The sequence below is a fragment of the Marmota flaviventris genome, chromosome 12 (assembly GCF_047511675.1).
Source record: "Marmota flaviventris isolate mMarFla1 chromosome 12, mMarFla1.hap1, whole genome shotgun sequence".
Taxonomy (NCBI): Eukaryota; Metazoa; Chordata; class Mammalia; order Rodentia; family Sciuridae; genus Marmota; species Marmota flaviventris.
Genome location: NC_092509.1, coordinates 102,155,242 through 102,167,528, shown reverse-complemented (window position 1 = coordinate 102,167,528; position 12,287 = coordinate 102,155,242). Strand labels below are relative to the sequence as shown.

The 12,287-nt window shown below is 33.7% G+C and overlaps 1 protein-coding gene across 3 annotated transcripts in view; it reads left to right on the top strand.

The window, feature by feature from the left end:
- The window catches only part of Rabgap1l (RAB GTPase activating protein 1 like), a 620,475-nt gene that overhangs the window by 130,564 nt on the left and 477,624 nt on the right, over positions 1-12,287 (top strand). For all 3 annotated transcript variants that reach the window (XM_071600291.1, XM_071600292.1, XM_027935052.2), the window contains one exon: positions 4,047-4,188. In XM_071600291.1, the coding sequence (XP_071456392.1) occupies positions 4,047-4,188 (142 nt within the window). The remainder of the gene's footprint in view (positions 1-4,046; positions 4,189-12,287) is intronic.

Below are 12,287 nucleotides of genomic sequence, written 5' to 3'. Positions count from 1 at the left end.
GGTCTTTCTTCTTTACTCCCAATCTTTTCATTCCCCAAATAAAATCTCTGGTTGTGACATATTATTATATGTGTTTGTAAAATTGAATGTGTAGAAGTTTTCATTTTCAGAAGGATTTTAACTACATATTCAATTTTGTTCAGTAGATATTTTTTAGGTTATCTGTTTCTTTTTGGATAGAGTGGATAGTTAGTGGCATTTAAGGAATTTGTCCAATTAATAGGCAGAATTTATTATCCTTTTGATGTTTATGGCATCTGTAGTGATATCCACTTTTTTGTGTCTTTTTTTTCTTTGTCACTGTTATTGGAGCCTTCTCAATTTATTCATTCTTTCAAAGAACTGTTTTTTATTTCATTGATTTAAAAATTTTCTTTTCCCAATTTTATCTATCTTGTTATCTTTATTTCCTTCCTTCTGCTCACTTTGGGTTTTTTTTTTTTAACTTCTTTTCCTAGTTTCTTTAGATGAAAGTTGAGGTATTGAGTTTTTTTAAAATATTTATTTTTTTTTTAGTTTTAGGAGGACACAATATCTTTATTTTACATTTATGTGGTGCTGAGGATTGAACCCTGTGCTTCATGCATGCCAGGCGAGCACTCTACCACTGAGCCAGAACCCCAGGCCTGCCCCCGCCCCAATTGAATGTTTGATGTTTTTTTTGGTAACATTTTATAGCTCTAAATCTCCCCATGTGTATTATTTAGATATATCCCACTGGTTTTGTTATTTTATTTTCATATTTTGATTAGTCCAAAATATTTTATAATTTGAACATTCCCCTTTGGCTTTTTTTATCCTTGGATTATTAAAAGTGTGTTTCATTTCTAAGTATTTGGGAATTTTTTAGATATATTACTGTTACTGATTTCCAATTTTATTCTGGCCACTGAACATATTTTTCATGATTTTAATTTTTGAACCTTTTATTGTTTTATAACCCAGGAAGTGTTTTATTTTGGTGAATGTTTCATGTGCATTTAAAAAGAATGTTTTCTGCTCTTCTTAGGTAGAGTGGTATGTAAATTTGAGGTTCTATTGATGATGCTGCTCAATTCTTTTATAACCTTGCTGTTTTTGTGCTTTTTCTTTTGATTACTATAAGAGGAATGTTGGAAGTCTTTCATTATAAAATTGGAATTGTGTGGTTGCTTCATTTCTGTCAATTTTTGCTTCATATATTTGAGACTCTGTTGTTAGGTGCATACACTTGTAGGATTCATAAATGTCCTTGTTGAATTGATCCTTTTTAACATTGTGTAATGTCTTTTATCCTTAGTGATTTCTTGTCTTGCTTGGTAGTCTAGTCTCTTTGGCTCTTTTTCGATTTGTATTTTTTAAACCTTAGTTCTCATGTTCCAACAAAAGACATTTCAAGCCAGACATCAAAATCCAGGCAAGGAACTTTATTATAAGTGAAAATATAGTAAGGCTCACTCTCAAGAGAGAGAGTAGGTTGTCTCCAAGCAGAGAATGAAAAAGGGAACAGTGATGTCTCCAAATTTATTACCATTTGATGTTTGCCTTGAGAACTGGGGTCTGCCTTCTGCACTCTGCCAACTGTATGTCAGGCAGTAAAGTTTTTGACCCTACTTTGTCCTCTCAGGTCATGGTGGCCATCCTATTCAGGGGTGCTCATCTGCAAGTCAGTCCTATGTCAGTGTGGACATTGGTCAGAATGTGGCTGGTCAGAATTTAACCTTAGTGCACCGGCACTACTAAAGAAACCTCTCTTCTGAGATATATGGAGATACCTATGGCCATAAATCCTAGCTTTATAGTGACCTCAGTAGACCCTGTCAGGAGTTGGTCCCATTAATCCTTCTTTCTTGACATATTTCTTTAATTGGTTCCCTTTGTTTCTACCTGTTCATTCTCAAGGTTTGTGTATGTGGTGTTTTTATGAAAGCCATCTAATTATACATTTGACTTCAAAGTAACTTAAAAAAACCTGTGTCCTTGCCATTTATTTCTCTGCTCATTACTGACTACTATCTAACATGTCCATAAATTTTCTCATTTTACTTTTAACTTACCTATATTATTATATTTAGTGTGAGTTTTTTTTTTGTTTGAGACAATATAATTGATTCTTATTCTCCTTTAATTGGTATGTGTAGGCCATTTAATTTAATATAATTATTGATATGTTTGCATGTAAGTCTTCTATTTTATTATGTATTTTCAGCTTGTTTCCTGTTTTTCATTTCTGTTTTCACCTTCCCTGTTATTATTTGGATTATTCAAACCTTTTGCAAGTATTTAATCTTTTCTGTATTTCTTTTTATGGTTCTATTAATGGTTCACTATGAATTGAGTCCTCTGTTTCTGGAGTATAGTAGAAATATAGCAATAATTTGGTTGCTTTAAACTTAACCACTTAACTTTTCATGACTATCTTTTTAAAAATATCTTTATTTTAATGTGGTGCTGAGGATCGAACCCAGTGCCCCATGCATGCCAGGCAAGCATGCTACCACTTGAGTCACATCCTGAGCCCCTCATGACTGTCTTTTATTTCTCTAATTGCTGTGTAATGGACAATTTTAACTTTTATTATTTGAAGTGATTTTAAAGATATACTTGAAAACTGACTGTCATTCAAGATTAATTCTTGAAAACAGTTAATAATTAAAATTGTTATATTTTTGTAACTTTAAATGTAGTACAGTAGAGATAATTGTATTTCTGTATATACCTATATTCTTATTTTGTGTCTTTTAGATTCTAGTATGGTGCTGCAAACATAATAATGATGAATTTCTTCCAAATTCTTCTGTGAACTTCAAAAGTGTCATACCTAACCACCTTTTTTTTAAAAAAATATTTGTTTTTTAGTTGGACACAATAGTTTTATTTTGTTTATTTTTATGTGGTGCTGAGGATCGAACCCAGGGCCTCGAACATGCTAGGCAAGCGCTCTATCGCTGAGCCACAACCCCAGCCCATACCTAACCTTTACAGTTTGGAGGAATAGTGGTGATATTTCTGTGTTATTGATACAGATATTATGACTCAACCCAGTAATTTGTCTAGTTTCACACATCAGACTGCAAGTGAAATTTGAGTTCAGACTCCAGGTCTTTTTGATCCCAAATCCACGCGTTTTACCATTTTTCTGGTCATTTATTTCACAAACGTTTACTGTGTGTCATGTACCACCTAATTTTTTATTGAAAACAACACAGTCCTTGCCCTTATTGTTCTTACTCTCTTGTGGATGAGATAGATATTAAACAAATAAGTCTAAAATTAAGTGTGTAATTATTTTGTTATAAGTGCAATGTAGGCAAAGGACAGAGTTTGGTGAGAATCAAAAACATAAATAACTTAGCTTAGATTGGGAATAGAGGTCTGGAAAATTTCTTTGAAGAAGTAACATTGGAGGTTAGAATCTGGGATGGATGGGAGTTAGCAAAGAGTGGAAGAAAAATTATTAGCAGAGGAAAAAGATGCCCTAAGACCTTGAGTTAGGAAGGATTTTAAAGGGTTGAAGGAGCTGAAGCAAGACAGGTCAGTGGGCTGCAATGTGGTGTTAGACTAGGCAGAGACAGAGCTGGAAGGAGAGGTGAGGCGGTTTGTCCAGGGCAGTGTGGGCCTTGTGAAGGTGAGTTTATTGATAGTTGGCTTCATTTTCTCTCCATTTAGAATGCAGACTGTTTATAAGGTAAACACTATTTCCATGAATTAGTGAATAGCGAAGCTGATTTCTTTTACCTCTATATGAGATAGTTCCAAGACTCCCGTATGTTTATTTGTCCTACAGCCTGTGATCTCAAGTTTTTCTAATGAAAAGAAATTGAGTTCTCTCAAAATAGTTAGTAGGTTTCATTGTGTTGGTTAAAATAATGCTAAGGGAACAATACATTTGGAATGTCATGTGAAGAATAATGAACTTTAAATATTTTCTCAATTTCAGACATGCTATAGATAAACAGGATGTACTGCTCTAAATTTTAAGCTTTTTTAACAACGAGTTATTGAAATACTTCTCTTTCAGTATTTTCTTTAAATTTCTAATATTTACATGGTTATATCTTTCTTAGTCTGAGGGAAAAGGCCATACCAGTGCTGGAGATGTGATATATGAGGTGGTGAGTCTACAGCGGGAGTCTGACAAGGAGGAACCCATCACTCCTACTAGTGGAGGGGGTCCCTTGTCACCCCAGGAGGATGAAGCCGAAGAGGGTAAGAAGTTGGACTTACTCATTATCTCTTTAGTAATTGCTTTTCCTATGATCCTCAGAAGTGGGCATGTATATGGATATGTGTGTGTGTGTGTGTGTGTGTGTGTGTGTATTACACTGTCCCCAGTGCCACTTATGCAACTATTTAAGTTGACACTTTGCTGGTTTGCTTCCTATTTTACTTCAAGTATTTTTGAAGAATTTAATGAGAAGTTTCAAATTTTCTCAAGTATTTCTAGATCCTCACTGATATATGTTCTACTTCATGTTTGACATTATTCAGTTCTGGCTTGATTTTTGTATACTACCTATCCCTTATTATTCACTATTTTGAAATAGCATGCTCTTTGTTCTTTTTACTACATGGATGCTACGAGGAGATACTAACCAACCTCAGGACAGTCACACAGCCTTTGGCTCCATTCACAACACACTTTTAATAGGAATTAGGGGTATATGACAGATCTTTACTTTAGGCGCTTATGTTATCTGCCTATGGGATAGAATTTACCAATAGTGAATTTATGATTTATACCATCTTTGAAATAGAATTCTTAGTCTTTTGCTAGATTAAATTATTCCTGTTTTTTCATTGTCATAAAAATAATAGCTGTTTTTAGTTAATATTTGCTGAATGTTTAGTATCTGCAAGGTATCATTTTAAGTGTTTCAAATGTGTTAACTTATTTGGTTCTTAATGTCCTACAAGTATTCTTTATCAACTTGGTTTTAGGGATGAGGAACAGAGGCACAGAGAGCGTTAAGTCATTTGCTTATGTCACTTGGCTGGAATTGGCAAAGCTGAGGTCTGAACCCAGGCTGTGTGTTCTGACATTGACATTTATAATTACCATATTATTCTTCCTAGTTATCTAAATGACTAAAACATACAAGCAACTCTCTTTAAACTAAGGTAAAATATTCACACAATAGGAAATTAACCATTTAAAAGTGTATGATTCAGTGGAATTTAGAAATTCATGATGTTGAGAAACCATCACTTCTATGTCAAAACATTTTCATCACCAAAGAAATAAATACCACACCTAAGAAGTCACACCTTGTTACCCCCTTTCCTTTGTCCTCAGATACCTCTAATTTGCTTTCTATATTTGTGGGCTTACCTATTCTGGGCAATTTATATGAATGGAATCATACAAAACATGACCCTTTGTGTCTGGCTTTTTTCACTTTCCTTAATATTTTTGAGGTTTGTCCTTGTTGGTACATGTTATAGTAAGTAGCGGTATTTCATTCCTTTTTATATTCAATTGTATAGTTATACACACTTTCTTCTTTTTTTCAACTTATGGGCATTTAGTCGTTGTACCAGTTAACAGTTGTAAATAATGGTAATATTTGTGTACAAGTATTTCTTTGAATACTTGTTTTCAATTTTGGTAGGTATGTAGCTAGAAGTTGAATTTCTCATCACATGGGAATTCTATTTTCTGTGTTGTTAAGAACTGCCAAACTGGTACACAGCAGTTCAGTCTTCCTGATAGCAGAATACAGAAGTTCCAGTTTGTCTACATCTTTGCCAAAACTTGTTTTATTTTTCATTTTTGAATGTTAGTGCCATAGTAAGTATGAAGTTGTTGCTCATTGTTGTGGTTTACATTTCCCTAATGATAATGATGCTGAGTACCCTTTCATAGGCTTGTTGGCCATTTATGTTATTTCCTTTTGTGAAATTTCTGTTCAAATCCTTTGTCTATTTTTAAATTGTGTTCTTTGCCTTTTTGTTGTTGAGTTGTAAGAGTTCTTAATGTATTCTGTATAGTAGACTCTTATTAGATTTATGAATTGCAAATTTTTTCTTGCATTGTGTAGGTATTTGGTTTTATAACTTGGCTATTGTCTTTCTTGACAGTGACATTTGATGCAAAAGTTTTTAAAGAAGTGCAGTTTAGGGGCTGGAGTTGTAGCTCAATGGTAGAGTGCTTGCCTAGCATGTGTGAGGCACTGGGTTCAATCCTCAGCACCACATAAAAATGAATACATAAAATAGGGCTGGGCTTGTGGCTCAGAGGTAGAGCGCTCGTCTAGCATGCATGAGGCACTGGGTTTGATCCTCACCACCACATAAAATAAAATAAAGATATTAAAAAAAAGAATATATAAAATAAAGATATTGTGTCTATATCTACAGCTAAAAAATACTTTTAAAAAGTGCAGTTTACCTCTTTTTTTCTTTTGTTGATTGTGCTTTTTGTATCAATTTTATAAATCCATTTGCAAGTCAAGGTCATAAAGATTTACCTCAGGTTTTTTTCTAAGGGACTTAGGTTTCTTATTTTTAGGTCTTTGAGTCTTTCTTTTTTTCAATATGATATGAATTTGGGGTCTGCTATTCTTTTGTATGTGGCTGTCTAACTGCCCCAGCTTCATTTTTTGAAGAGACTATTCTTTCACTGTTGAATGGTCTTTGTACTCTTGTTGAAAATTAATTGGTCAAAGATATATGGCATTGTTTCTGGACTCTCAATTCTGTCCTATTGTTTTATATGCCTGTCTTTATCCCAGTACCAAACTCTTTTGATTACTGTAGTTTCATAGTAAGTTTTGAAATTGGGAAATGTGAATCTTCAATGTTTTTTACTTTTCTAAGATTATTTTGGCTATTTGGGATCCCTTGCAAATCTAGTGTTTTTATTTCCTTTAAAATTTTATTTTATTGATGCATTGTAATTATATAGAATAGTAGGTTTCCTTGTGGCATATTTGTACATGCACATAATATAATTTGATCAATTTTATTCCTTACTACTTCCCCTGGCCTCTACCTTCTACCCTACTGTTTTTTTCTGCTGATCCTACCCTCCTGCCCTTTTTAAACTTCATATATGAAAGACAACATATGACCCTTGACTATCTGAGTCTGACTTCTTTCATTTAACATAATGCTTTCCAGTTCCATCCATTTTCTTACAAATTACATAATTTTGTTCTTTATGACTCAACAATAACTCCATTGTATGTATATACCATATTTTCCTTATCTATTCATATACAGATACCGTGACTGGTTTTATAACTTGGCTATTGTGAATTGTCCTTCTGCTTTTCCTATTTTGGAAAAAAAAAAGGGTTTTTAAAACTTTAAAAATCTTTAAATTACTTTAGGTAGTATTATCTTTTTAAAAGTGTGAAGTCTTCCAATTCTTGAACATGGGATGTCTCTGCATATGTTTAGGTCATCTTAATTTCTTATTTATTTATTTATTTTTTTTGGACAGCATGCCTTTATTTTATTTGTTTATTTTTGCATGTGGTGCTAAGAATGGAACCCAGTGCCTCACGCCTACTAGGCAAGTGCTCTGCTACTGAGCCCCAGCCCCAGCCCTAGGTCATCTTAATTTCTTTCAGCAGTGTTTTGAAAGCAGCTCACTTTAAAATCAACCATTTGTTTGTTACAGCCTGCTGGAGCCTTGCTTCTTCAGTACAAGGCCCTTGTAAGATTCTCAGGCTCTCCTAATAGTCATTTTGCTTTCTAGATTGAACCTAGCACTTACAGGTTATTTTTTATTTGATTAAATTGATGGTTAAGAAGGTAGTCTTCTAAATTATTTCTCATTGACAGTAACCTCCTGACATTTTGACATTTTATTTCTTCTTCTTCTTTGTTTTGTTGTAGGTCGACAGAGTACCTTTATTTATTTATTTTTTACATGGTGCTGAGGAATGAATCCAGTGCCTCACATATGCTAGGCAGGTGCTCTACCACTTAGCTACAACCCAGCCCCACATTTTATTTCTTAATACTCTTAAATTTCAAACCTTTTGTTCCCACCAGCTTATCATACCTTTTAATACCTTTGCTCCCCCACTGCCCACCCCCCCCCTTTTTTTTGGTACTGGGGATTGAACCTGGAAGTGCTTTAGTACTACGCTACATTCCCAGCTCATTTTATTTTTTATTTTGAGACAGGATTTCATTAGGTTGCTTAGGGCCTCACTAAGGTGCTGAGGCTGGCCTTGTAATTGTAATCCTCCTGCCTCAGCTTCTCAAGTCGCTGGGTTATAGGCATGCACCACCTTGCCAGGCTGTTTTCTCTTTTGTTAAGCAAATACATACTGAACTGGTTACTTCTTGATTATCCAATCATCACCCTCAACTTCCTTATGCTTTTCTATCTTTCTTCATCTGTCAGTGTAAATATCCTCTCTGCTCTAATATATGAACTACCACTTACAGTATCATATTTTAACTCTCATTCTTCAAAGCAGGATGTTTTTGAATGAATGTCTTCTAACACAAAGTGGACATTTTAATACGGGGAACAAATAAAAAATAATTACTAGATTTAATGTCTTAGCAAATTTTTAGATCTACAGAAAGTTGAGTATACAGTATAGAGAGTTACCATATAACCATTCTTTTTTCACAGAAAGAATGGTTCAGTTTACCCTATTACACTATTATTAGCATTTTACTTAGTGTGGTACATTTGTTATAATTGATGAAGCTTTATTGATACATTATTGTTAAATAAAGTACACAGTTTATATTAGGATTTTTTAGTTCCATAGAATTTGACAAGTGTGTAATATCATATTTTTTACCAATAATGAATTATACAAAATAGTCTCATGGTCTTAAAATCCATGTCCTTTTGTGGCTTGACACCTAATTTCTGTTTATTATTTAATTTTTGTAGATGAATATAATACCTCTATGTGGGCTCCACAGCCTTGTCAGAAATTTTTTAAAAAAGATTTTAGCTATCCCAGGAGGTATATAGTAGTATCTCATAGTTCTTTTTATTTTTAATGCCCAATGACATAAGATTTTGAAGGTCTTTTATATGTCTTTGTCATTTGTATACCTTCTTTAATTGAAAAGTCTGTTGAATCTTTTTTCCTTTTTTTAACTTTTTATACTTAAATGTTTTTTATTTTTAAAAATATTTTTTATTTAAAATAGTTTATAAAATACATGTGATGTTTTGATATATGTATACATTTAGGATTAATTAATAAACAGATCTTTCACCTCACATGCTTATCATTTTGGTGTGGTGAGAACATTTAAAATCTACTCTTTTAGCAACCTCAAAAAATACATTATTATTAACACTTGTTACTGTGTATCACTAAAGCTTATTCCTTCTGCCTGATGTCTCTTCTTTCCTCATCACCCCTCCCATCCACCAGCCTCTGATATCTACTGTGTATCTATTCTCTACTCCTTTGATTTTGACTTTTGAAAGATTACACATGTAAGTGAGATCATGCAGTCTTCCTATGCTTGGCTTATTTCATTTGGCATGTCCATCAGGTTCATCTATGCTATAACAAATGGCAGAATCTCATTCTTTTTATAGGCAATATAGTATTTCATTATGTATTGTATCACATTTTTTTCATCTATTCATGCATCAATGGACCTTAGATTGATCCTATATCGTAGCTATTGTGTATGGTGCTTCAATGAATGTAAGAGTGCAAATATCTTTTTCATATACTGATTTCATTTCCTTTGGATATATACCCAGAATGGTATTGCTGGATTAAATGATAAATTTATTTTTAGCTTTTTGAGGAATCTCCAAACTGTTTTCTAAAATGAGTACACTAATTAACATTTCCACCAACAGTGTACCGAGGTTGTCTTTGCCCATTTCTTGCCAGTATTTGTTATCTTTTGTCTTTTTTGATAAAATAGCTGTTCTAATAGGTATGAATTGATATCTCATTGTGGTAGTGATTTGCATTCCCCTGAAGGTAAGTGATGTTGAGCATTTTAAAATTTATGTTTTGGCCATTGTCAGTTTTATTAACATGATATATTATTTCTTTAGCTATTGATGTGATGGATTATATTAATTTGTCCCCCTCTGTGGTTTTCTAGTCAGCACTGTCTAGCTCTTCATGCTTTTCCATTTTCCTAATCAGTTCCCTAAACAAAAGTCTCAGGTCACTGTAATTATAGTCCCTTCTTTCAGTTCTCTCACTCTTCAAAATAGGACATCTGCTTGATTTTTGCCTAACAATTTTAATGTAATGTTTGGATGAAGAAGAAGCATTAAAGCACTGGGAAACGGGATTGATCAAATTATATCATGTGCATGTATGAATATGGCATAATGAATCCCATTATTATATATAATTATAATGCATCAATAACAAAGAACCATGAAACTATAGGAAGGTGTAATTTGCATACAGTGTGAAGAACCTATTTTGAATGTATTGTTTGTTGAGTTTTGAGAAGTTGATGCATCTGTGTAATCATCTGAGAATTTTAAAGCATTTCCCGTATGCCTTAAAGCTTCCCTTGTGTTCTTGAATAGTCTGTTCTTTCCCCTCACTTTTGGCCCCTACAATCCACTGCTCTTTTTCCTCCAATTTTGTCTTTTCTAAAATTTCACATAAATGGAATCATTTAGTATATAATCTTTTGTGTCTGACTTCTTCACATATCATAATGCTTTTGAGATTTATCTATGTTTTGCCAATAGTAGTTTCTTTTCATGGCTGAGTAGTAATCTGTTATAGAGGTATGTGACAATTTGTTTAGTCATCAGTTAATGGAATTTTAAATTCTTTCTAGCTATTGCCTATTATGAATAATACTGCTATTAATATTCAGGTGCAATTCTTTGATGAATATATGTGTTTACCAAGTGCATTTCACTTGGGCAAATACCTTGGAGTGGACTGGCTAGAGTCTTATAGTAAGTGTATTAATTTTATGAGAATCTACCAAACTGATTTGCAAAGTAGGTGTACATTTATCATCCCTACCGGTGACATATTAGTCCATTGTTCCATAGTTTTATCAATATTTGTCTCTGCCAATTAAAAAAAAAAAAGCATTAGCTATTCTAGTAGGTGTGTTATGGACAAGTCACTCCCTGTTTCCTGATCCACAAAAACTTTAAGAAACAAAGTTTCTATGGTATTATTAACTTGCATTTCCCTCATTATTACTGTTATCATACATTTTTTATGTGATTTTTTTACCATTTTTGTATCTTTTTTTAATCAAGTATCTATTTAATTATGTTTTTTTTTTTTAAAATGGGTCATTCATCTCATTTGTAAAGTTCTTCATCAAATGTTTTGTAAACATTCTGTAGTTTGTTTTCATCTTCTGAACTATGTCTTCTGAGGAGAAAATGTTTAATTTTATGAAGACCATTTTTTTCTGTCATTTCTGTCTAATAAATCTTTGCCTAACTCAAATATTTTTTTCTTTGTTCTTCTAGAAGTTTTATAGTTGGGTTTTATATTTAGGTCTATGATATGTTCCAATTTTTACATATGAGGTAGAAGACCCCTTTGGCTTATACAACAAAAACATGTTTTGTTTCTTAAAGTTTTTGTGGATCAGGAATTAGGGAGTGACTTGTCTAGGGCAAATGTTGAAAGCAAATGAAAGAGAATACAAAAGAAAAAGATAATAGTGGTGACCTCATAGACCAGTGATGCTTTATTCAGCAACTGAGGGGCACATCTTTGGGCAAAAATGGTGGCGAGCCTTGGTAGAGCCAGGTCATGGGAGGAGTTAGTTACTTTTGGAGGGCCTTTTTGGTAGCAGGGCCAAGTCATAGCAGGAGATTTGGTGGCTGGATCATTTAGGGTGGGGCAGGAGAGTAGGTAAGGGAACAGAAAGGTCATTTCTTTGGGGCCTATTTTCTGTATCCTCCATTACAGACTCTTGAAAGGGGTATAATAAGTTGGGGCAATATCATCATATCTGGCTACTTTCTGCTGAGAAGGGGTGGAGTAAGGGATCCTCTGCCAGAGATCTGGAAGAGGATAAGGAAGGTATTTTAGGCTTCTAGTCCTGGTGGTTATGGCTTCAGAGGAGTGTACTTCGACATCATTGTGGGTAATTCCTTCCTTATGGGGCTTAGGAGAGTCATGTTGTGAGTGAAGGGGGAGAATGACTTTTGGATGTTCTTGGGAGGTAGCCTGGGCTAGATGGGTCACCTTGTCAGGAAGTTGCTTCTGTTTAACAGTTAACAAAGCAGAGAAAAAGGTTTTTACAAGGAAAATGAATATTAGGTGGGTTAAAGAGCAAAAAGCCAGAAAGTCTACTGTTTTACGTCTGCCTGTGAGGCCCACCAGGAATCAGCTAGTTCTCATTGT